General features: G+C 37.7%; 2 protein-coding genes across 2 annotated transcripts in view; one reads left to right on the top strand and one right to left on the bottom strand.

Annotated features, from left to right (window-relative positions):
* Positions 1 to 2,094, top strand: part of LOC127622843 (dmX-like protein 2) — an 85,868-nt gene extending 83,774 nt beyond the window's left edge. Inside the window, 1 exon segment of the mRNA XM_052096947.1 lies at positions 522 to 2,094. Within this exon segment, the coding sequence (XP_051952907.1) occupies positions 522 to 731 (210 nt within the window). The 3' untranslated portion in view covers positions 732 to 2,094.
* Positions 2,095 to 7,914: 5,820 nt separating this feature from the next.
* Positions 7,915 to 17,334, bottom strand: LOC127622848 (gliomedin-like). Its single transcript, XM_052096958.1, has 10 exons — positions 16,608 to 17,334; positions 15,174 to 15,225; positions 15,056 to 15,073; positions 14,214 to 14,294; positions 13,228 to 13,338; positions 11,792 to 11,920; positions 11,612 to 11,677; positions 11,392 to 11,517; positions 10,783 to 10,933; positions 7,915 to 8,994 (listed from the first exon to the last, which is right to left on the bottom strand). The coding sequence occupies exons 1-10, from the start codon at positions 17,052 to 17,054 to the stop codon at positions 8,529 to 8,531; spliced, it is 1,647 nt and encodes a 548-aa protein (XP_051952918.1). The 5' UTR covers positions 17,055 to 17,334; the 3' UTR covers positions 7,915 to 8,528.
* Between the last annotated feature and the right edge of the window lie 9,410 nt (positions 17,335 to 26,744).

Genomic DNA, 26,744 nt, shown 5'->3' with positions numbered 1-26,744 from the left:
AACTCATCAGTGTTGACCGAAGGAGCGAGCCTACACTGATGTACGCTTCAGGCAGCTCCATATCCCACAATGCAACTCGATTGTGACGTGACAGCAGAATGCACTACATAAACCTCACCCCACACCACACAACTCTAATGTATGATGGAAGTGAAGTTAGGTCAGTTAAGCAGTTTAGAAAAGCTATGTTGAGATTTAACAGCATAATACTTGTAGCCATCTTAAACTGTTTATCACACAGTTATAGTCTATGTGTGAAGGTGATAAAAATGTGAAATGGAACACAGCCTAACAGACTACATACAGACAGGGAGTGATCGAAATGATAAGGAATGATCATTTGTGTGATGATCAAAAATGTTGTCTGTGTAGAGTTATCTAATTCAGGCATTTATGATTTTCTATTTCATTTACTATGCTGCAACAAAGCAGAACCATGAATTAAGGCTCATAGCAAGACTGTGTTGTGATGTCTGCAGTGTGTATAGTCTGTAATGAGTTGTATTGTGGTTCTGTTGCAGGTGTGGAAACTGGCCGGTCACGGCCTCATGCACTCCTTCAGCACCGAGCACGCTAAACAGTCCATATTCCGAAACATCGGCGCCGGCGTGATGAAGATCGAAACCTGTCCAGGTAACCGGATCTTCACCTGCGGTGCTGACGGGACGCTGAAGATGCGAGTCCTCCCTGACCGCTACAACATTCCAGCCAGTGTATTCCAGATCCTGTAGGACCGGAGAGGCAGCTGAACACTAATGCTTTGGCTGTGAATCGTAAAACCGATAACTAATATCTCGCGCTGCAGAATATCTTTACCCCACCCCAAAAAAGACGTTGTAAAACATGCACGAGGTCGCTTTATTTGAACGATCGACTACTGTAATTTCTGGAGTCCGATGCTCCGGTGTCGTGTTGGTAGGAACACTGTATGCATGAGCTGTTTGAGTCAACGCACTACATTCCAGGTTATTGGTCGTGATCTGTAAAAGTGCTCTGAGGCTCCATTTTTAAGTGTGTATGTGTGTCCTCATTTTGTGCACATTTTAGCATCTTAAAATAGCAGCACTGTGCTTCTGCTATCAGTGTCCAGTTGTTTTTTTATTTACTGTATGTTTTCTCCTTGGCTGCTAATGTATTTGTGGAGAGTAAAATGGCACATAACCCTGGTGGCCCGGTGGATCACCACGGCCCCAGAGACACACCCCTTTCCCGCCACGCCCATGCACACAAGGCTGTTTTGACTCACTGGTTTTCCTAGCAACCGAACGGCTAAACATTCCACCCGAGATTATGACATTTTTTCACCACAACATTCTCAATTTAAACAGAAAACTTTCTGTTTTTGAACAAAATATTTGTTCGTTTGTTTGCTCGTTTTCCTTGATTTCTGTTTTTTTAGTTTTTCGTTCGTTTCTTTACAATTAAGTGGTTTCTTTTTAAAAAATCATTCCTAAAGTTAAATCTTCTATTTAACTTTAGGAATGTATTGATACATTTTAGATGTCTGGGACAAAGTGCAACACTGAATAGGTTTGTGTTTTATTTATTTACATATTTATTTTTTCACGTTTTATCGATTCTAAATATTTGCACTAGGATCTGGGGAAACCTAGTTACAAGTGGAAAAAGCTGCTTCAGAGGAAACTGTTATTTACAAATGAATGTCTGGCTGCGTGTGGCCAAGTAGTAAAAAGTGGAAATAGTTTTAAGTAAACAAATATATAAATATAAAAGTTATCTACGAAAATAGCTTGTACAAACATGCTTTTAGTTTAGTTTATTTTATAGTTTTTTGTTTTCTTTATGTTACTGCTGAAATAGTCATATATATGTATTTGATTTGATATATGTGGTATTTATTAAAATCATAATTGTTTTTCCGTCTGATTTGCTGGACACCTTGTCAACTGTACGTATCTAAATGTTCAACCAATGGTCTGATGTGTATTTAGTATCGGCCTGATCTGTCTGTTTGTGTGAAAATGCAAACCCTAAAATACACTGGCTGATACTTCTGAAGGAACAGGTAGTTCTGTTATGCTCAACGTTTTACTTTTGAAAGTTTAATAAATTATTTTTATTTGAAGAAAGTCATCTTAAAGCCTGTTTTACTTTTGCTATTTCAACACCTTATGTCTTTTGATTCAGATATTTCAGGATTTGTTTGTTTCCACACATTTGTTCCTACATATACATGCATACAATATACATTTTAAAACATTTGTCAAATACATTTTGTGCCTTATACTGTACGTACTAGCAGTGTAACACAACATCTATAATTAAAGTCAAAATTAAATCGAAATTGGCCTTATTTACTGTTTTAATGCATGTTTCTAAACTTTTAAGGGTCCACAATAATGCACTAGTTAAGCATAAATAATACAGTAATTAATCATTCACTGAATTTAAAGTAAGGTTATCTATGTGTTTATTAGTGGTCATAATCTGCAGTGTATTCATTAATTTTTTTATTTAATGTCTTTTGTTTAGAATGTAATGTAACTAATGCTCTATTTTAGAGATTCCTTATGAATAGAGTTTACTAAACACCTAGCCAGAAACAAAAAGCTGTTACTAATAAAATTAACATTGTCTTTGTGTTTGTTTTTGAGTTGCCACAGATTGCAATAGACTGGCTTTAATCAATATTAGGTCAAACATTGCAAAAAGGAAACTGCTTTCTCTAGAAACTCATCAGTCAATCATTGTTTTGAGGAATAAAGGCTATACAATGCTTGAAATTGCCAAAAAAAAATGAAGATTTCCTACAATTAAATACACTACAGTCTTCAAAGACAAAGGACAACTGGCTCTAACAAGGACAGAAAGAGATGTGGAAGACCAGATGTACAACTAAACAAGAGGATAAGTACATCAGAGTCTCTAGTTTGAGAAATTGACACCTCACATGTCCTCAGCTGACAGCTTCATTGAATTCTACCTGCTCAACACCAGTTTCATGTACAACTGTAAAGAGAAGACTCAAGGGTGCAGCCTTATGGGAAGAATTGCAAAAGAAATAATGACTTTTGAAACAAAAAGAAAAGTTTAGAGTGGTCAAAGAAACACAGGCATTGAGATAACAGATAATTGGAAAAGAGTGTTATGGATCTTAACCCCATTGAGCTTTTGTTGGATCAGCTAGACTGTAAGATGCGTGAGAAGTGACCGATAAGACAGCCACATCTATGGCAAGTGCTACAGGAAGTGTGGGGTGAAATGTCATCTGAGTAACTGGACAAACTGACAGCTAGAATGCCAAGGATCTGCAAAGCTGTCACTGCTGTACGTGGAGGATTATATTATGAGAACCCTTTGAAGTAGTTTAAGATTTTTCACAATTTGTTGTTGCAGCCTTATTTAATAATAATAATAATAATAAATGTAATTTGTAATGCACTTTATATTTAAGCAAATCCCAAAGTGCTACATGATAAAAACAGGTAAGTGCTAAACATATAAACACATGGAGAGCATGAAGATAAAGTTCAATCATACGCTCTCCTAAAAAGGTGGGTTTTAAGGCCACGTTTAAAAGCATCCACAGTCTGAGGTGTCCTCAGGTGATCAGGGAGAGCATTCCACAATCTGGGAGAAGCAGAGCAGAAAGCCCGATCTCCCATTGTACGGCGCTTGGTCCTGTGAGGTTTCAGTAGATATGCTGAGGCAGAATGCTTCAAATTATCAAAAGACCGGGAGAGAGAGCCTGGGTCTAAAAGTGCAGTGTCCGCGACCCCGGACACCAGTACCCCTTTGCCCCGTCTGCATTACAGAAGATGGATGATCCAGAAGCATTCCTCGACCTCTTCAAGCATACGGCCGAGATCTGGGGCTGGCCGCGTGGCCAATGGGCTCATTCCGAGTTATTGGCAGATCCCCTAGTTACAAATTTCCTGTGAAAAATACAGCCTTCTCCACACCATTTGGATTACACCAATTTGTGACACATCTGTTTGGTTTATTTGGGGCCCCGGCTATGTTTTAGCGTCTCATGGACCGAATCCTCGGACCGCATTCAGATTATGCCGCTGCCTATCTAGATGACATCATCATTTACAGAAATGATTGGCAGCGGCACATGCAGCATCTGAGGGCAGGACTCACAGCAAACCCAAAGAAGTGTGCGATTGGGTCGGTGGAGGTATGGTATCTGGGGTTCCACTTGGGCCATGGGCAGGTGGGTCCCCAAATTGATAAGACGGTGGCGATTGCGACCTGCCCGAGGCCCAATACCAAAAAGGGGGTGAGACAGTTCCTGGGAGAGCTCTCTCTCCCTTTTGTTTTAAAGATAGACGCTTCAGACAGAGGGCTAGGGGCCGTACTCTCGCAGGTGGTGGAGGGTGGGGAGCTTCCGGTGCTGTACAATAACTGCAAGCTCTCATTGAGGGAAAAGTACAGCACCATAGAAAAAGAATGTCTTGCCATCAAATGGGCGGTCCTCACTCTTTGATACTACCTGTTGGGGCGGGCCTTCACCCTCTGTTCGGATCACGCCCCACTCCATTGGCTCCACTGCATGAAAGACACTAATGCGTGAATTACCCACTGGTATCTGGCTCTTCAGCCATTTAAGTTCAAGGTGGTCCATAGACCAGGAGCGCAGATGGCTGCCGCCGACTTCCTTTCCAGAAATGGGGGGGAGTGATAGGCAGAGCGGATGCCTCCCCGGCCTGAGTCGGGCAGTGGGGATATTTGGCAGCTGGGGTGTGGTCAAGCGTCCGTCCAGAGAGAGAGAAAGCAGTAAGGGTGCTTCCACCTGAGCTAAATTATGTCTAACACCTGTCTCTAATTACAGTGAGCACGGGGAGAACAGCATAAAAGAGTCACACCGCCAGCACACCAGGAAAGAAGCACACTGTGAAGCTGAAAGAGTGTTGTGAATCTGAAAGAGTGCTGTAAAGATGAAAGAGTATGAAGAGCTGACGTGTTTTGGCACCCCTGTAAAAACCCAAGTTACTCCATTAAACCGCTTACCTGAGTTGAAGAAATCTGATTCCCTGTGTCCTCCCTTTACACACATTGACATAAGAATCCTTTGCTATGACACTTGAAATTTAGCTCAGGTGCATCCCATTTCTCCAGATCATCTTTGAGCTGTTTCTACACTTTGACTGGAGTACACCTGTGGCAAACTGAATTGATTTGACATGATTTGTAAAGGCACACATCTGTCTATATAAGGTCACACAGCTGAAAATGCATATCAGAGCAAAAACCAAGTCATAAGTTCAAAGGAACTGCCTGCAGAGCAGGACTAGATTGTGTCGAGGCTACAAAATATTTTGGCTGCTTTGAAGGTTACCAAGAGCACAATGGCCTCGATAATTCTTAAATGAAAGAAGTTTGGAATAACTAGGACTCTTCCTAGAGCTGGCCGCCTGGCTAAACTGAGCAATCAGTGGAGAAATTCCTTGGTAAGAGAGGTGATCAAGAACCTGATGGTCACTTTGGTTGAGCTCCAGAGATCATATGTGGAGATGGGAGAAACTTGCTGAAGGACAGCCATCACTGTAACACTTCAAGTCAAGTCAAGTAAATTGTATTTGTATAGTGCCTTTCACAACACACATCGTTTCAAAGCAGATTTACAGAAGATAAAACTAATGTCTATAATTTCGATGAATCATCATTGTGTAATTAGATAAAATATGATTGTTTATTGTGTTTAAATATAAGTAATTAAATAATAATTAATATTAATAACCCCAGTGAGCAAGCTGAAAGCGACTGTGGAAAGAAACACAAAACTCCATCAGATGTTGTTAATGGAGAAAAATAACCTTGGGAGAAACTAGACTCACTGTGAGGGCCAGTTCCCCACAGGCTAACATCATGTATTATAATGTAATATAATATAACAATATAATGTAAATATTACTTATCTATAGTTAAAGTCATGGTTTAAAATGATTAAACTAAGTAGAAGAAATTCAGATAGATGCAATTGTCCTTGTTAATTGGCTGATTAAGGCTTTTGTTGGCAATTGTTAGACTATGTACAGTATTCCATTATAAGATTGTAGTACATCAATAGACCGAGGTGATGCAGGCAGGGATCAGGGATGTGAAATGCAGTTCAACCTGGCCAGTAATTTCGGTGAGGTTCGGTGTGGTCCATCCTAAATCCAAGGTTCAGACAATGGCATATGAAGTATCCCATGTCTTATGGTTGGAGTTGGCATCAGTTCATCCTCTGAAGCCCATCATAATAGACTTCACAGATCCGGTGAGGGGTAGTTCAGTGGACGGAAATGCCTTGTTAATGAGAGAGGTCAACAGAGAATGGACATGACAATGTCTACGGTATCTCAGATAACCGCTCTGTATAATTGTGGTGAGAAGAATATAAACTCAGAATTCTATTCTGAGATGCGGGTTGGTGTTAATTTGGCAGCACGAGGGGGATCTACACAAAATTAGGCAGGCGGTTTAAATGTTGTGGCTGATCGGTGTGTATATATATATATATAGCAGTATGGCTGGTGGCATGTCAGGATGAGCCAGCAGGAATGAGGGAGGAGGATGTCTTCCTTGTAATGCACAGCATTGAGATTTCCAGCAATGACAATGTAAAGCAGTTAAATGGAAAGGAGGAGGTGAGAACTGGCTTGACAATATAAATAATAGTTTAATATGGACAGCTGCCCATAAACGTTCTCTCTCTGTTGCACCATTGTCCGCAGTCTGCCTTTATCCTTCTCGGAGGCTTGATTAGCCTGATAAGGGACCGGGTGTGTAAAATCACGACCCGGTCAGTCGTTTTTTTGGTATTCGTATTTGTCGTATTGTGGACAGTCTGAGCACTGATGGAGGGATTGTGCATTCCTGGTGTATCTTGGGTATTTGGTGTTGCCATCCTGTACCTGTCCTGCAGGTTTGATATTCAGATGTACCGATCCTGTGCAGGTGTTGTTACACATGGTCTTCCACTGCAAGGACAATCAGCTGTCCTTCCCATCTCCCTGTACGGACATTGCAATTTATTGCCCTGGCCACATCTGCAGTCCTCATGCCTCCATGCAGCACGCCTAATGCATGTTCACACAGATGATCAGGGACCCTTGGCATCTATCTTTTGGTGTTTTTCAGAGTCAGCAGAAAGGTCTCTTTAATGTCCTAAGTTTTTATAACTGTGACCTTAATTGCCTATCGTCTGTAAGCTGTTAGTGTCTTAACGCCATCTCCGCTCTGGTCTGGTATGCTTGGTCCCTTCTTCCTACCCCCACCCTGGTATATGTTTCTAGCCATGCCATAGTCATTTTTGTAGTGTGTGTGTGTGTGTGTGTCTGTCGCTTTATTTTCTGTCCATGTGCTCTGTCTGTCTTGATTTGTGTTTCTGTGTGAGTGCACGGTTTGGGGTTGTATTTCCTTGCAGTGCGCTGTTCTGTCCATTTTGTGTTTCAAGTTCAGAACATGGTGTCTGGATCTTGGCTTCTGTCTAGTTTGGTTTCAGTTCTGGTGTCGGGATCTAGACACTTATGCTCCATGTCTTGTCTTTGTGAGTGCATTGATTCAGATTCGGTTCTGTCAACATGTACTCTTCTGACTGTCTTTTGTGCTGTGTTTTTTGTTTGAGCACATGGTGTATGATAGTGTTCAATCGCCATGTGCTCTTCTGTTTTGTCAGTTGTGTTTTGTGTGAGCGCATGGCTTCCATCAGGATTGTTTACTATGTGCTCTCCCATCTCACGTCTAGGCCCCAACCCCTTGTTACCTTGTTATTATTTCATTAGCCTCACCTGCCTTCCCTTGTTACCCTCCTTAGTTCCTTCCTTATATATAGCTCCTCCTGTGTTCAGTCCTGTGCCAGATTGATTTGACAAAGAAACACATTATTGCAATGTGTAATATAAACAGGGTTCCCATGGTTATGGAAAACCTGTAAATATCAGGGAATTAAAAAATGGGGATTTCCAGGTCTGGAAAAGACCTTGAAATGAGTTTAATCTCAAATTCAAGGATATGTCTGTAGTGAATGTAAGCTTTTCTAGCTATGTTCTGCACTAAAATATTTCCCTGTCTAGAATTTTCTCTTTGTGAGTTCAAGCTCTGTAATCGTATTTTTTTAAATCATTATCCAGTAATCCAAACAATTGGAAAATCATGGAAAAATCATGGAAATATCATGGAAATGTATTGGTCAAAGGTGTGGAAACCCTGTATGAAGTAAAGCTCTAAAACACTTACATCAATGGTTAGATGAGTGTACAAAATGATTTAAAAAAAATGACAAATTAGCTCATTGAAGCCCATTGAATTGGAGGAAATGTTTACATTTTAGCAATAAAAAAGGAAAATGCACAATATAACTGTCAAAACTATACATAACACAATAATAAATACATTTTACAGCATGGACAATATCACTGGATTAAACATTTATTCATAATGTAGCATTTACTCAAGAAAAAATATATTGGAATGCATTTGGGCACGTGAAGCATTAGTTATTATTTGCTTAAAAATACTGAAAGGTTAAACATGACAAAGCAAAATGCTGCAAAACATGAAGTGCTCCAATGACTTTATTCATCAGAGAGAAACCGAACCTGGTACGACTTGACATAGCTGCTGTCCCACACGTACAGATGTTTGTCTCTGGGGTTGTATGAGATCATGGCCAGAAGCCCTCCAGGTGGCCTCAGAACCAAGCTGACACTGACGGGCTTCTCTTTCAGGAGGTCAAATGCGTAGGTCACCTTTGTGTCCTTAATATCCGTGACGTAGAGGATCCCGCAGGCGATGAACATGTTTCCGGCTTTGGTCCTGGGGTAGGTGGTGTTGATGTAACTGGTGACGGAGAATGTTTTCTCATCCATTCGAGCCACCATGATGTTGTCATCTATGATGGAGGCAAAAATGATCCACAGACCGTTCTCATCTGCTGCTAATTTGAAATACGTCTTTGAGTTGTGAAGGAGGTAGGACCGGTTGTGATACAGGGAGTTTTCAATGCTTAGGGTGTGTAAGATCTTTGTATGAAGGTCAAACCTGAGCATATTGGAGAGTAAGGATGTGTTATAAGATAATCAAATACATTTAACAAAGGGAAAAACATTTAAAGCAGAGGTTTCCAACATTTACACACTTACGGAAACCCCACCGAGGGATCCCTAATATAAAAAATGTTAGATTTTCTATGTAACACTTTATAGTTACTTTCATTAAAACATTATCATTACATTAATGCTTAAATCAGATCATTAGTAAATATTCATTCAAATAATGTTGTTAGAAATCTCAAAAAAATTTAAGAAAATTCTGTATATACAGTATCTTTTCTGCTGAACCCCTGCTGTACCTCCACAGACCCCTAGTTTTAAAGGAATAATTCTCCCAAAAATGAAAATTCTGTAATCATTTACTCACCTTCATGTTGTTCCACACATGATTTACTCATTTCAATTTCATAACGCAATTCCATCAAATTGAATTGTTATCTTTAACAAAAAACCTAAATATTTTTATATAAATAAATGAGTTTTATTGATTTCATTTTGTTACAAACTACACAATTCAATTAGATGGAATTTTCTTAAGAAATTGAAATATTTAAATCCTAAAAAAATGAAAAGATTTTTTTTTAGTGCATGGAATACAAAAAGAAATCTTTATCATAACGTGTGCTTTTTTATAATGAGGGGGAACACTATAAGAAACACTAAAAAAACTATAAAAAATTACATTTTAGTCTTTCCCTTGACACAAATCTATTATATGGCTTGTATGGACTACTATTATGGTATTTATTTGTTTTTTTTTTCTTTTGGAGCTTGACAGACCTACCATTACAAGAACAATAGGAATGTCAATAAATATTGATACATCAATTATTGATCAGCACGTTATTTTCTCAATGCGCTATTAAGGCGTCGATACATTAATATTCGCCAACATTTAAATTAGAGGCCTAATTTGTGTGCTTACAAATTCACAATCAGTTGGCCTTCCGTTTAATGTAGTCTGGTGTGATAGTTTTGGGAGACCACAAGGGGGTGATATAACATTTACTGTATTTAATACTGAAGGACTCGATGTGGTGCAGGTGGCAGTCCAAAGCTGTGAATCTAGTCACAATACACACAAAAGTTACAAAAATTGTTGGACTTCTTCAAGAATGAACAAGGTGACGTTGATGAGTTTACAGGTTAGTTTCACTGTATGTAGCCTTGAATTAGTTTCATTCACATTGTCAAACCACAAAAGTCATACTGTACTTGTAACTGAAAATACATTGTGTTGGCTATATGAAAGATACATATACACAATATATCATCCAGTGATTGCTAGAGTATATCTGTGTCCTTTGATAAGGATTTGGGTGGAATTTAATGGAAACTATGCAAGTTGTGCTCCGTGGAGCTGCAGAATTTGAGCAGCCTCCGGAGTCGTAGCTGGGCTTTATTTTTCTATGAAGGTCATGTCGTCCACCAGACACATCCGGTGTGTGACCTTCTTTAAGTTACCCTGCCACTCACACTTTACCAAAGTTGAGGTGAATAATATACGAAGAGACAAAAACTATTGTACAAGGATTAGCCATATTTATATCTGTAAAAATGACGATATAGGTCGATAATCATCTGGAAAATGTTCTCATTATCGATGCATTAATCCCACTTCAATGGAACATCACTACACATTATGGAAATATTTCTTCTTTTGCATTTGAAGCAACATGAGGGTGAGTAAATGATGACCGAATGTTCATTCTGAGGTGAACTAACCCCTTTAAATCATATCAAAACATAGTCTTATCAAGACCTGTCCATGCCATACTTTGCAATATTAGAGGTTCCAGCGATGTGGTAGAATATGGAGCCATTATGTACAATGTGGCCGCAACCTTGGAAAAACTTCCTGATGTCAATGGATTCACTGCTGCTGTTCTGGAACGCCGCAATGCTGTTATACTCCTTAATGATACGACCTGAAAAATACAGCATCAGTGCACATGAAATGGAAAACTGGCCAAAATCTCTTTAAGGTAAGTCAGTTTACTCAGCGACCATCTTGGTAATGCCTTCGGGCGGTACAGCTCTTATCTGCTTGCATGGGGAAGAACTGAAATCTGAAAAACTGTTGGCTATGTTTATGTTACAAATAACATATTTCCAATCACAAATAAAATCTGATGTAAATGTAAATTTCTTACATCATATCAAAAATATCATATTACTCTAAAAGAAGCTTAGAAAGCATCCAATATACTAAGAGCTATGGCACAATGTTGTATTAATATTTGTGTCAAAAATTATATTTGTATGTTGTAAAGTGTATATATAGTATAAAGTGTTTTATAAAAGCAATTTGACATTTAGTTTCTCATTTGATAGTTTTCAAACAGTTTTCATGTGTTGATGAGTAGATGTGCTGTCTCTTTGGTACCTGAGAAATGTTCTGCTACCCACATCTTCTCGTCATCCTGAGCTGCGGTGTCCATCATCCATGCTCCAAATGTGCTGCTCATTTTCATCAGGTGTCTGGGGTTCAGCACAGACTTTATTATGCAATCTGACAAACACAAATGCACACAGTCACATCTAATGCTGAGTTCATGCAGGCAGTTCATCAGTTACAGAACAGCTTATTTTTCTCTGGTTGGTACCGTTTATCTTCCATGATGCCATTTTCTGGCTGATGGTATCATCATTTGGGACTGAATTCTGGTGACCTAAGTAGAAACAGGAAATGTCAATATATAAAAATGTGGATAAATACTTTAGCCAGTCTGATTTTTGGACTTTCTGTCTTGATATTAATCATTAAATTGTACTTTATCACTCACCCATAGTTTCCTTCACCATGTGGACTTGCGCTCTGTGGTTCCTGTGCCTTGGGGGCCCCTGGGGTCCGGGGGGTCCTAGAGGGCCGGGTGGACCGGGGAGGCCAGGGGGTCCTACTGGACCCGGTGGACCTGCAGATTACAGCACAAAGAAATAGCGATTGACATTGCTGTGATCACAGAAGTACATGACGTAAAGATGTTTGCTAGTAAATTGCAAAAAGAGAAAAGTTCATCCAGAAATGAAAATGTATTTACTTTTCATTCCAAACCTATATGACTTTCCTTAAAAAGTACATTTTTATGGTATAAAATTAAGTATAGTCTACTTAACTTCATGAAATAATATTGAGTAAATTGAGTGAGTAAATTTTACTTAAAAATTTGAGTTAAAACAGTAACTTTTACTTACAAAATCTGATAAAATTGATACTTATATAAACAGTACAATTTCAATTAATATTTTATTAGAGCTTTTCTCATTTTGAACAAACTTTCCTTACAAACACAGGTTTCATCATGTACCACATGACATACGGAAATCTTCCACAGGAAAATACAATACATGCTATATAGTCTATAAGAAAACATAATCTTGCATTACTAGCATTAGGAATAAGATATAACCTGTGCACACAGTCCTCCACACTTGCTGCACAAAACACAATGACGGTAACCATTTTTTTCATGAATAGATCATTTTGAGTAGAAAATGAACTTCAGACTACACAAAACAAGAGGTCATCAAAACACAATAAAAATTGTGTAAATATACTTGCAAACAGTGAAACCATGCAAGCTCAATTATTCAAGCTTGGTGCATGCTGGGAACACAAGCTGCAAAAAGTTAAGTAGAATTTACTTGTTTTATTTACCTGTGAAATTTACTCAAATTAGCTAATAAACAAGGTTAAATAAATGACAAGGTTTTCTACTTTAGGATTGATACATGAAACATTGTAACGATGACAAACAATCATAAATAATATTTACTTATTGAGTTGAGTACTGAGAACAAATGTAGAATTTACTTAATATTTTTAAGTTCACGCTTTAACTTATTTACTCTAGACAGTACTTAATCCTTTCATTATATATATTTCACCACAATATATATATATATATATATATATATATATATATATATATATATATATATATATATATATTTGTATTTTTTTTTATCTTTTTTTATTTTTCTTCAGTGTAGTGACCAAAAATGTCAATAAAGCACCAAAAAAGTAGTCTAAAAAAGTTATACTAAAATGACTTGATTAATAAACATTAGTATCATATTTCATCATATTTGCGAGAATGCACTGCTGAGCGTGCACTCTGAGAATTTCTTTGAGGTTGTCAAACAGGTTGAGAATCACCGAGGTTGAGTAAACAGAATTTCTATTTCACTTTAACTCTGTTTTTATAAAACTGCTCTTTACCCTCTACAATGACATCATTTGAAGGTTCGCACTTTTCTCCAGGTGGTCCCGGGGGTCCAGGATCTCCATTCTCTCCCTTCTCACCAGGCTCACCATTCTCACCTGGAGGACCTTCACACGGGTACAAAACCACAAAATCATTCACAAATGCCTCCATGCGACTCAGTTCACAAATTATTCTGGCCCTCACCTTGGGTAAGTTACTCAAAAAAGCAATCCACTGAAATGATTAGTTACTTTTTTTTAAACTTTAACATAATTACTAATTGCTTCATTGAAAAGTACTCGGATTACTAATTATTTAACTTTTTTGATTTATTACTAATAATTATGTTACATTTACACATGGTTTACCCACAACAAATTCAAAATAATGTCTATTTTTCATGCTTGTCCATCTCACAACGGAGACCATAACAGTCAGGTCAAGACCAGATAGTGGATTTGTTTCTGAATCTGAATTGCAATTGTAAAGTTAGAACTAAGCCATTACATCATTAGTTTATTTTTACCTTTACAGCTACTACAAGAAAATAAATGTGTGGATATACTTCAGTTGGTCTCGGTTCCATGCTCAAGTATCACAATTCTAGCAGTGTTACAGCTGGTTGGTGTGAAGTTCCATTTTTATAAACTACTTGTAACGTTTACTTGTAGTAACCTTTGGCATGAGAATTGCTTGCCAGTTTTTTTACGGAAGTGAAACTAAAATGAATCATGAATTTCCTTCAGGTTATTTTTCTCACAATATATTTGATGAATTTCACTGGGCACTGAGCTGTTAGTCAGCTTTAATCAGACTGGTGGTCATGAGTATTTTCAGTTGTGTGACTAAAGCAGTATAAAATCCCCCTCCTCTTCCTCAGTGGATGAATGTTCGAGAAGTGGTTTAAAAAGAGGACATTCTCTTTCAGTGTTCCTTTTTTGACTCATTAATTTATGCACATGATGGACCCATTTTCCACATTCTTCTGTGTAAAGCTGACCTCTTTTCCCTCGTTTTCCATGCAGCCCTGGAATTCCATCTGTTCCATTATATCCCGGCATTCCGTCCACACCCGGCAAGCCTGGAGTTACATAAAGTAAAAACATTTGAGTGACTCAGTGTAAAGAACGCTGTGTATGGTATGTGTAAGGAGAATGATGTAACCAGGCGAATCTCACAAACACGGTCAAGAACCCCAGAAACAGAAAACAAAGGTATATGAATTATTTTTGGTTTAAAGAAAATGAAGCCTATATTCAGAACCAATGCAAAATAAAGACAATTTTACATTGTCATTTTATTTCCATGAAAATTAAGTCAAATTATCGCCTATAATTCTCATATCCTTATATATCGTTCTCATTTCTATTAACAAAGATATAGAGTGTGTTATATTGTAAAGTATACATCATGCCAGTATTTGTTGTAATGCCTTTCATTTATGCTGATTAAAAAATATTGTATAACAGTATATTCTTACTAGAATTCATTAACAATGACTATAACAGTACTGAGAATTTAATGAGATTCATCTAGAATAATGATAATTACAAATAAATGGAAATCATAAAATGTCTTTATGTAGTACAGTTATGAAAATGAAATATTTTGCATTATGATGATGGGAATTTGGGGGAAACGTGCTTAATTGTCATAATTGTCAAAAAACCTAAATGTCCTTGAAAAGGCTTACTTATGCAAACTGTACTTGACTTTTATTAGAATTTTGAGAATATATATATATATTTTTTTATTATTATTATTTTTTTATATTATTAAATGTATTTATTTATGTATTTACTGTGTCAGATTCACCCATCATTAGAAGAGTTATTTTCCTACCTGGCAGTCCAGGTGGTCCTGTAGGAGACACAAGTAAATCAAAATGTACACTTGGCGGAGAACATTAAGATATTAAAATGACAAAATAACAATGAACCAAACAGATTTAGATTCTCACCTGTCAGACAGACTCCTTTATTGCTGTTGCAAATGTCCAGCAGGATTTTAACCTAAAACATTAGATTATTATTAATAGTGTAGAAAGGTCTTAATTTACAGCTGTATGTGTAAGACAATTTTTATTTAGTAAGCACTGGGCCTTAACTAAGAGGATAACACTGTAGTTCAAATTAAATCAATCAGTAAATACATTTACTCTCCAGCATGATGCTTGGGTGGTTACTAGGTGGTTATTTGGTCAAAATAACCCACCCCCAAAACATTGTGGTCCATCAATATGGCTCAGGTCCATCCTTCAAAGAAAGTCAGTGGGGACTTTAAAAAAAAAAAATTGTATTGTCCGCCATGTGACAATTGTAATTCTGTTTACTTAATAAAGCAAAAAGCACATCTTTTCTCAACAAGCTGCACATTATGTAAAGGGTTCATTAACCAATTAGTCATTTGCAAATGCATTAGAAATCACTGACATGCAGTTATAACAACTTTCATGCTATACTTGCCAAATAGTGAGCATTTTAACTAACATGTTATAAATACTTCATAGTTAATACACTTATTCCAAGTTGTATTTGAATATTAATTACATTAATAAAAATAAATGCACTAATGAATGATTTATGCCACAATGCACCAAAAATAGGTGATTATAATCTATGTATTACAAAACAAATGTTAAGATAATTTGAAAAACACTTTTGAGGTCTTCATGCCCGTTCACAACATAATAAAGCCTGATGACCAATAAACCATACTGAACTGTATTTACATGAGTTTATAATGCTGGCAACTCCTCACTAAATGCTTCATATGGGTCCACTTCACATTAAGGTACATTTTCATTGGTGACTAATCTTAAATAAGTGTTATTAAGCATTTATAACATGTAAGGCAAATGGCTCACTATTTGGCAGGTATTGCATGAAAATCACCCTTTTTATGCATGTTCCCATAGTTGCATATCAATGATTAATAAAGCATTTGTTAATGAACAATTAATCATTAATGAACCCCTTTATAACCCCTTAATACAGGGGACATTATTGTAAACTTGTAAAGTGTTACCGAACAATCCCGTAACCCAAAGTAGGAAAAGTAATTGTAATGCTTTCCTTATCTTAGAAAACACCACAAATAAAGCTAATTATAGTATTATAGTTTAAAAAAACAAAAATTGTAATATCATTTTAATATATATTATTGGTCACACAGCCTGATCTGTTGGCAGTTTCCCAATTAAACAAACCAACCTGACCAGATTGGGAGACCACCTAAGACCACCAAACCAGCTTAAGGTTCTTCAGGGATGTTTTTACAGTTCTGCCTGTATGTTTTTCTCAGATCCTATTTAGTTTGATAATAGATCGATGTCATCTGCAGTTAATTCTGTAACTAACGTGAATATTAATCATGAGATGTTTTTGTCTCTTACTGGCACCATGGAGTATGTCATCATCATCATCATGCCATCCTGGTCTTGTGTTTTCTGTTGGAGAAGCTGTCCATGTCTTTGCTGCTGATACTGTAAACCACCCAAGACTTCCTCCTCCAGACCCACGTCGTGATCTGCAAACGGCCGTGTGCCCCGATGCTGCCGGCTGTGCTTGCTTCTGGAGTACTGATACTCCGCCTCATCTTCATTCACCTGCGTCATGAACTCCACCACAGAACTCTGAGATATCTCCACCATCTGCTCTTCCACCTTGCTCAGGTGAGCCCACAGCTCTCTCTGCTGGATCAGGAGCAGCACCAGACCGGCAACATTTATTAATGTCAAGACACACACGCTGTACAGAATCCAGCGCACTTGCCAGGACATCCGGCCACCACATTGCCTGAAACCTCCCGTTCTCCTCAACTCTGCCAATGGATCCAGCATACCGACTTGGTGTCCCAAAGACAACCCCTTCCCAGAAACTCCAAAAAGTTTGACTTTTAGACTTCTAGATTTGCTTCAATTTTAAAAACTGCAAAGCAAAACTAACTACAGCTCACAGATTTCAAAGGCAAGGCTCAAAAATAGAGTTGTAGACTATTCCCTTTAAAATGATAAAGAAGGACATGGTGTCCAGAAGTGAGAAGACAATTGAAGTCCTTGTTCAGGGTCTGTCTGGACTGAGAGATGCTTGGCTCTTGTGTTGTTCTGATGCGCTGGAGAAGAACCCCCTGCTTGTGCAGTAACCTGATTTATATGCAGTCGAGTTCATTCTTCAGCATGGCCGTGGGCTGACCAGCATAATCCAGATCCAACCAATGATGTGGAAGAACACTAGAGATGCAGAGAGCCACAGCAAGACTTCGGTAAACAGTTTTCCAGTAGTGACGGATATCACCGTTTTCATCGTTTTTGGGCAGTTCAAAGCTTTGTTAGCCTTCCAAATCACCTCAAGTACATTGTACTAAACCATCTTTTAACAAACAAAATCAAAAGCATAAGCATATATTGGCCCCAAAAAGCTTTTGGACATTTATGTCACACTTCTCAGTGTATGACTGTCTGTACATGTATCGCAAGCCCTTTCAACATTTAATCATGTGTTCTTACTAGTAACAATTATATAATTTTTTTATGTCCACAATCACATTATTAGTGTAAAAGTCCATTTCTGATATCAAATATTGAATTACAACTTGTGCAAAAGCTATTTTTTATATTTGTAAATTAATTTCAACATGTTAGATTTGGTATCTTCAATATCATTAAATTGAAGACTAATCTTAAAATACTTATTACTAGTGACAATAATGTTAAAGATTAAGTGAAAACCAAATACAGGTATCAACAAGTAGCATTTTTACAAGTTGAAATTCAATTGATGATATCAGGAACAGACATTTGTAATAGTAAGAAAACAATTATTGACATTTAATCACTTGCATGATATGAATCATAGACATCAATGATTCCGTTTTTTTTTTCCTGGTTAAATGCTAATTATTTATATCAGTAAATTATGTTTGCACTTGTAAAAACTCCTAAAATATTATTTTTATTAATTCCTCAAATAAAAAATGCCTTTATAACTCACAGAAATACCCATTCTTGATATACAAATATTAATTTGAACTAGTACATAGGAGTTTCATGGCATTTCAATATTAATATTTTTATTAAAAAAAGTAATTTCGCGAGCAGAAAGTTGCTCCCAATGGCAGGCTAGCGCCTTGCATGGCAGCTCTGCCACCATTGGTGTATGAGTGTGAGTGTGAATGTGTGTGTGAATGGGTGAATGGGACACAGTGTGAAGCACTTGGGTAACCACTAAGGTTAATAAAAGGCGTTATATAAGTGCAGACCATTTACCAGATTGTCACAACGATCTGTCATTCACTCAATCATTATAGATCTCTAGAATTAATGTCTTACTAGTTATAATCACATATTCACACATCAGCAGGTCATTTTTTACTAGTACATATAATATTATGGTATCAATAATGACATTGTTGCATGTGCAGATATGCATTTCTGACATCAACAATTGAATTATTACTTGTTAATATCTGTAAATACATTTTAACATGTTCATGAATTTGAACAAATTCAGTATTTTAGATATGATATCATTAAATTGAAGAGCCATTTAAGATACATTATGTGGCTTTCTTACTCATTACAGATAGATAAACCTACAAAATTACAGATATGAAAAATGGTTTACAGAGTTGAACACCTGTGTGAACTTGAAGAGAACTGACTACATATATACACAAAAAATTACCTTGACCCCAGTTCATGCATTTTAAGTGTGACATAAATGTCCATTTACTTTTAAGGGGCCATTATATACTGTATAAGACAATAGTGCAACACGGACAAAACAATACTGACAAGAAAGGTTATTCAGCTCCAAGGTGATTTCATGGACATGTCAGAGTGAGTCAATATCAGCAGTTGAATGAAAGGACGTTCTTAAGGAAACACGGACTGTGTATGTATGTAGTCTAAGACCTGACACGCAATTCAGATATTGCCTATATTACAGAACGTGACTCAATTCTGTAGTTTTAATTAGGATATAATATGATATCTATAAGCACCTCAATCTCATTCAAACATATGGGCAAGTAACAACACAGTCTTCTATACACTTGCACTATGAGTGTGGAATACATCTGTCTTTGGAGCACACAGTATTGCCAGTACTGGACCTACAATTATAATATAAAAGCATTATGTGGTATAGTACAAGCAGACGATTTGTGCATAAAAAGAGATGAGAATTCTCCCTGTGCTCTGATGAATGTTGGTGCATTTCTGTATGAAGCTGTGTGGTCTGTTGTTTTGTGGTCTACTGCCCTGCAGCTGTAGGTCATGGCCAAATACAACATACAAGCTGAGCTGCGAGCTCATTGGTAGGTTTTGTTTGTGCACGCTAGCAAGACACAAGGTATCAGAGTGAAGTCTACTCTGCATGTGCTTAAGCTCAGGGGGGTGTAGGGGTTAAATTAGTTCAGGCAGGTTTTTTCATCCAGTTAGCAGGCTGCCATAAGTGCCGCATAGGAAGAACTAGTTACTGGTTTTTTTTGTTGTTTTTTTTTCCAGAAGTTTGTTCATGGCATCGAGTATTTAAAAAAAAAAAAAAAAGTATATGTTTTTTTTATCCATTAGCAGCATGAGTACAGACACAGGGGAACCGTTAAGTTTTTTTGGACCCTCTGACAACTTTGCACTCTGGCCCCCAATTTTATTGCAACCCTTGCAACATTTTTTGAATTATCATTGTTAATAAATGTGAAGATAATCATGATTGCACATTCAATAATAGAGAACAAGAGTTGGTGTTACTGCAGAAATGGCACACGTTTTCTCGTCTTTTCCTGATCAGCGCTGTTTAAAACGTCAGGTCTGTCTGACCTTATAAGATGTTTGACATTCTCCATAGTGCTTCATGGTTATGTTAAAGATGCATTGAGTAAGATTTTAGCTGGCTCTTACTTGTCCAGTCTGTCCCAGTAGTACTTGTGGCTTTGGACTGTATATTGACACCCATCGTCCTGAATACTGGAAGCTTATTTACCATATATATTTGTATATCTTCTGTGTTTTTAACCATCTCATAATTCACACCTCTCTATAATGGACATTCTTGCATCCAATCCAAATAAATGTTTGCACATTGTAGCTCGCTGGATTGTGACTGTACAGCCGTGGTTCGCGAGCTCTCTGCCCCGACTTAACAATGCCTTGTGCTCGCACTTGTCATTCACTGTTGTGCCACTTATCCATGAGAGCTGCAGGTCGTAGAGGTTTGTTTCATGACTCCAGCAGGGACCTCTTGTTTAGACATTTTATGTATCCACTTGCACTCATTCTGTTCAGACTGTCTGTTGGATTACAGTACTCTTTATCAATACCATACCATCACTCTGGACTATACAGTTGACCATGACTCGGGTCTTGATCTATTGTGAGTGTACATCACTTTCAACATATATATAAAAAAAAATGCTATTCGTGTCTTTGTGCAAAATTTTTATTTAGCAAAAGTGTACATGGTGCACCTTTAAGGGTTGGGTTTAGGTTAGGGGGTTGAGTTAATAAATACATGCATTCCTCTTCACTGTATTACATCATATACAACCAAAAACAAATTCACTTTAAAATTTTTGTTTGGAACCCCTCTGTGGACATTTCACCTGGAAACTGGAGCTCACATGTAAATCAAATCAAATCAAATCACTTTATTGTCACACTACCATGTACACAAGTGCAACAGTAGGTGAAATTCTTGTGTGCAGTTCCGAGCAACATAGCAGTCATGACAGTGACGAGACATATACCAATTACAATAAACAACATACTTACACAAAACAATTTACATATCAAATGTACACATACTTACACAAAACAATTTACAAATCAGATGTACACATACTTACACAACACAATAATTATATACAATGCAGAATATAGAACAGAATATACAATACAATACAATAAGTGGGAGTATATGAAATATATATGTGTATATATATATATATATAGCAGTTGTATTGAGGAGAATATGTTGACAGTCCAGTGTGAGATTATAGATTAATAAAGTGCAGTGCTAATTATTGATCCTGATAGATCAAGAGTTCAACAGTCTGATTGCTTGGGGAAAAAGCTATCATGTAGTCGGCTGGTGCGGGTCCTGATGCTCGCGATACCGCCTGCCTGATGGTAGCAGTGAGAACAGCCCATGACTTGGGTGACTGGAGTCTCTGATGATCCTCCGAGCTTTTTCACACACGCCTGGTGTATATGTCCTGGAGGAGGAAGCTCACCTCCGATGATGTTCCTGGCAGTTCGCACCACCCTTTGCAGGGCTTTGCAGTTGTCTGCGGTGCTATTGCCGTACCAGGCGGTGATGCAGCCAGTCAGGATGCTCTCTACAGTGCTGGTGTAGAACCGTGTGAGGATGTGGTGGTTCATTCCAAACTTCCTCAGCCGTCTCAGGAAGAAGAGGCTGGTGAGCCTTCTTCTACATGGCCTCAGTGTGGGCGGACCATGTGAGTTCCTCAGTAATGTGGACACCGAGGAACTTGAAGCTGCTGACTCTCTCCACGGTGCTCCATTGATGGTGATGGGGCTGTGTTCTCCGTCTTTCTTCCTGAAGTCCACAACAAGCTCCTTGGTTTTACTGGCGTTGAGGAGAGGTTGTGCTCCTGACACCAGCGTGTCAGAGTGTGCACCTCCTCTCTGTAGGCTCTTTCATCATTGTCAGTGATCAGACCTACCACCGTCGTATCGTCAGCAAACTTAATGATGGCATTGGGCTATGTGTTGCCACACAGTCATGTGTGTACAGGGAATACAGGAGTGGGCTGAGAACACAGCCCTGCAGGGCTCCAGTGTTGAGGGTCAGTGATGAGGAGGTGTTGCTGCCCATTCTAACCACCTGACGTCTGCCTGACAGGAAATCCAGGATCCAGCTGCACAGCGAGCTGTTTAAGCCCAGAGCCGGAGTTTCTCATCAAGCTTGGAGGGCACTATGGTGTTGAATGCTGAGCTGTAGTCTACAAACAGCATTCTCACATATGTGTTCCTTTTTTCCAGGTGGGAGAGAGCAGTGTGTATTGTAGATGCAATGGCATCATCAGTGGAGCGGTTGTTGCGGTAGGCAAACTGCAATGGGTCCAAAGAGGGGGGCAGAACAGAGCAGATGTGATCTCTGATTAACCTCTCGAAGCATTTGCTGATGATGGGGGTCAGAGCAACAGGACGCCAGTCATTTAAGCATGTGATTATAGCTTGCTTCGGTACAGGCACAATGGTTGATGTTTTGAAGCATGTGGGGACTACAGACAGGGAGAGGGACAGATTGAAAATGTCCGTAAAAACACCAGCCAGTTGATTCGCGCACATATGTATCCATATGTTCAAAAATACTGCCCGCTTCAGCCACTGGTGGCAGTAGTTCAGATTTACATTAGCGCATACTAAGTTTTGCTCATGTACTGTCGACCTAACTATTGGCCTAATTCACAGTGAGATCAGTATGGCATAAACTTTTTGAATGTTGACCAGACTGCTTCTTGTTTGCTGGCCAGAGAGGCTTTTGGTCCATGAATATAACTTAAGAATTTAGAGTATCAAGAGGATATAAAGATTTGCCTAATTTTCTAATAATATTATCTAAAGGGAGCATGTACAAGGGAAATAACAAAGGGCCTAATACTGAGCCTTGTGGCACACCATGCTTTACCATTGTTAGACAGCTCTTTATTTACACAAACAAACAGGTTGCAATCTGACAGACAGTATTTAAACAAGGCTAGTGCCTGTCCACAAATGGTTTCAAGCCTGTTCAAAAGGATGTTATGATTTTATAGGATATAATTTATAGAGAACAATATTGGGTTATCTTCATATACTGTATTATAGGCAACTGATATTCTACTATAAGTCCAAAAAAAAAAATCCATTTTTAATAGAATTGTGAGTTTTGTAGCACACAAAATAAAATAAAAGGTGGTGACACACAAATTATATATCTACATTGACTTTTTATATTACAGGCCCTCAGAACCCAGAGGGGCCAGATGAGTGGATAATACTGTGTTCAGTTAAGGGAAGTGGTTTGGCTTCTCTCCTGCTCTGTCGCATCTAGAACATTGCTGTCATTCTCTGTCACTTGGCACTCCTCGTGAGAAACCGAGCAGATGTCCACCCACTACAGCCATACGTCTTGCATTGCTTTCATTGAACTGAACACACAACCCAAAGACAGTCGGCTGAGGTAACTCAGTGGGAGGACAATAAAAAGACATTAAAGACATCATGAAAAAACTATTATTCTAATTATTAATATTTATTACGAGAGTTGTAGATGTTTTCAACTGGTAATCACCACAAACATTTTTCTACAGACACAATATACATACTTTCTTGGAAATTGTGGTTAGAAAGCCAACAACATACAGTAAATGTTAATGATAAATAAATTTATGGTTGAAAATACCCACAATTCTCCCTCCTCCTGCCCTCTTACCCACAGTTTTGCCACAAGGGACAAACATCTTGCAAAATCCGAGGATCACAAAGGCTGTATTCATATTTCAGTGACGTGGTTTTCAATGAGCAGGACGTTTTGTTCTCCAATGAATTAAAGATTTCTTGTATCCTTCTAAGAAATTACATTCCTTTCCTGTAAAGATTTTCCCTAGACTTTATGAGAGGCCCCTGATTTCAAAGGAGCCCCAATCCAGAAGTTTGTGATGTTGCTTAATGTATGAAAGGTTGACGTCTTTATGGCCGAGTAAAAGTCTTAATTGGGACCACCCCTAGATTCTGACAACGAGGGAAATTCCTGGTGGACACTTCAACATACAATAACAGTATGGATACACCGTACGTCAAATACATTTCTAAATATCAGATATAAATATAAGTAGCGCTTGCTAAGTGAGTATTAAACTAGGAATTTAACTTAAGTATGTAACTTGTTCTGCATTGTTTGAGCTACAAACAATCATTACTCCTCAAATTTTGTTTTGGGTTTGGGTTGGGGGGTACAGTTTATAAAATATGCATTCCTCTTCACTTTATAACAGTCTGTAAAGTAAAAAAAAAACAATAAAACTCGCTTTTGGTGCCCCTCCGTGGACATTACCTTTAGAAAATGAAACTCACGTGTACCCATACACCCAACAACACTTACCGCTTTGGCCACTTGTGAGATCAGCCTGTTGGCTCATACAAAATCATACAACTTTTACTCCCAATGCTATTACGATTTTTCCCAAGGTTAACCCCTAACCCACACCTAAACCTGCTGTAACCATGAAAAGTCTAACCCTTTACCCCAGTGGTTCTCAATTTTTATGTTTATAAGTTTCAAGCTAGTGTACAGCACCCAGTGACATGACAAAAACACCCACTCAACACAAAGAAGTGAAATTACCTACAATTCAATTAAAAAGTTCCCTTTCTTGTGATACTGTGATCAAATAAAATGAACAAATATAATTAGTAAAATTGAGAGTTTAATATTTTAATAATATAGACATGCTAGAAACGTAACAGTGCACATGCATAGAAGGAATAGCACACAGAGGAAAAAAATATTCATCAGATGTATGTAAATTCTCAAAGAGAGTCATTAAAAAGAGCCATTATTACATTATTAATTATATGTCTAATGTTTTTGGAATGGTTGATGGACTTTATGTTTAGTTATGAGTGAATGAGTGTGTTAATGCATGCGTCTGCCCTGACTGCATGCGATAAGAGATGTCAGCTTATTTCCATAAATTCTTTGCTGATGAAAGTGGGTGTTCAGTGAATTCCCAACCATGTCTCTGATACTGATAAAAATGCACAAAGAGGGCAAACTGAAGAGACACAAAATAGCTTTTGTGTTCACCTTAACAATTTGTTTTTGTTTAAAACCTAACAGTGGAAAAAAACTTGACATGTCTATATAATCATGATGTTTTAAGATGGAATAAAACAAAAACATTTAGAAACTGTACATTGATCATATCATTCCTAAATTTTATGAACTGTCTGTAACAGTTACATGTTACACATATTACATGTAAATACAGTGGCCCTAAAAGTATTAGGACACTTAAGTCGCACTTAATATCTGAATTGATTAGTAGATATCAAACCGAGTGGCATCTTCAAACAAATATAGCTAACTAACAAACATAGTTTAATAACAACTCATGATAATTTGTATGAGATGGCGATATTGTGAGATATCAACCCTTACAAAAATTTTTGGTCACTGAAAATTTACCACAAACTTGCTGAAATTGTTGCCAGACGTTTTCAGCTCTTCACAGGTAGTGGTGAACCTCTGGCAAACCTTTGGCAACAATGGACAATTTGCTGCAATGCTCATATGGCGGCAAACTTGCAGCAAATTGTCCATTGCTGCCAAAGGTTTGCTGCAGGTTCACCACTACCGGTGAAGAGTTGCAAACGTCTGGCAACATTTGCAACGAATCACAAGCTCATTTGCATCTGGAACAAACAAAAATAATTTCAAATCAATACACTACAGCCATCGTTTTTGAGCAAGCTTCCTATCGAACTCTATTTCAAGAAAGGAAACGTCTGTGAATACATTTGGTCACTCATTCAATATGTATTTAATCAATACAAATGAACTTTGTTTGTACAAATGAATTTATGGCAATTTTAGTTCCAAGTCGTAATAATAGTGTGAGAGTGATCACACTCTCACACTATTATTACGACTTGGAACTAACTTCACTTTCTTTTGTAATTACTTATTTATGCAATTCTTATAATTCCTATAATTGGTGTTTTCATTTATTTTAAGTGGCTTTAGTGTCCAGATACTTTTACGGGTGACTGTAATTAATTATTGGCATGCAAAGAATACCAGTGGCTCATTACATGCCTCCATGAACAGCGTTAAGACCCCGGCACACTCACTGAGAAGTTCTTCTTCATTCTTCATTCAGAGCCAAAAAGAAGTTTGAGACAGCTGAGCAACAGCACACTGTGAACATTCAGACACCCACTACAATGCTGGGGGAGGCATTTCGAGGAACAATTAAATATGAGGATGCTCATGACTACATGTGAAACGTCAACTAAAATTACATTAAAATGCCTTGTCAATGACTTCATGTCTCGTTCTATGAGTAGAATTCACAGAAGATCAGTAAAGGAAGCTGTTTTAACAACTCGATGATGATTTAAAGGAATATATATGCAATAGAAAATGTGTAGTTTGTCTTGTTCACATTCTGCATTTATTATGCTAATGCACTAACACACAATATGGACTGATTACTCTGTTATTGTAATTTATGGTGACACTGATACTACTGCAAAGATGGGTGTATAAAAGAGTGTTAATGGATAGAATACAGAGGAATGATGATGGGCAAATATTGGGCTGATGTGTGAATGGCTATTGCTGCAGATGGCACATGAGTGAAGCAGCATATCAAACAATAATAAAATCGCATAACATGTTTTTGGAAAAGATCTCTACTCGAACAATTGTACAGATGTAGGTCAATTTGCACCAGCGCCCTAATAACTCATTCATGTTAACTGATCTTAACTGACTGAACAGGAAAAAGCTGTCGGCCTCAA

This window comes from Xyrauchen texanus, chromosome 29 (assembly GCF_025860055.1).
Source record: "Xyrauchen texanus isolate HMW12.3.18 chromosome 29, RBS_HiC_50CHRs, whole genome shotgun sequence".
Classification (NCBI taxonomy): Eukaryota; Metazoa; Chordata; class Actinopteri; order Cypriniformes; family Catostomidae; genus Xyrauchen; species Xyrauchen texanus.
Note: the sequence above shows the minus strand (reverse complement) of the source record. Positions and strands in the feature narration are given on the sequence as shown.

Bases quoted from the DNA above. Each gene is read 5' to 3' on its own strand.
- LOC127622848 (XM_052096958.1), bottom strand. From the start codon at position 17,054: ATGCTGGATCCATTGGCAGAGTTGAGGAGAACGGGAGGTTTCAGGCAA. The intron at 13,339-14,213 runs GTCAGCTTTACA...ACCCGTGTGAAG, and splicing joins TGGAAAACGAGGGAAAAGAG to GTCCTCCAGGTGAGAATGGT. The intron at 11,518-11,611 runs GTACCAACCAGA...TGTGTTTGTCAG, and splicing joins GGCATCATGGAAGATAAACG to ATTGCATAATAAAGTCTGTG.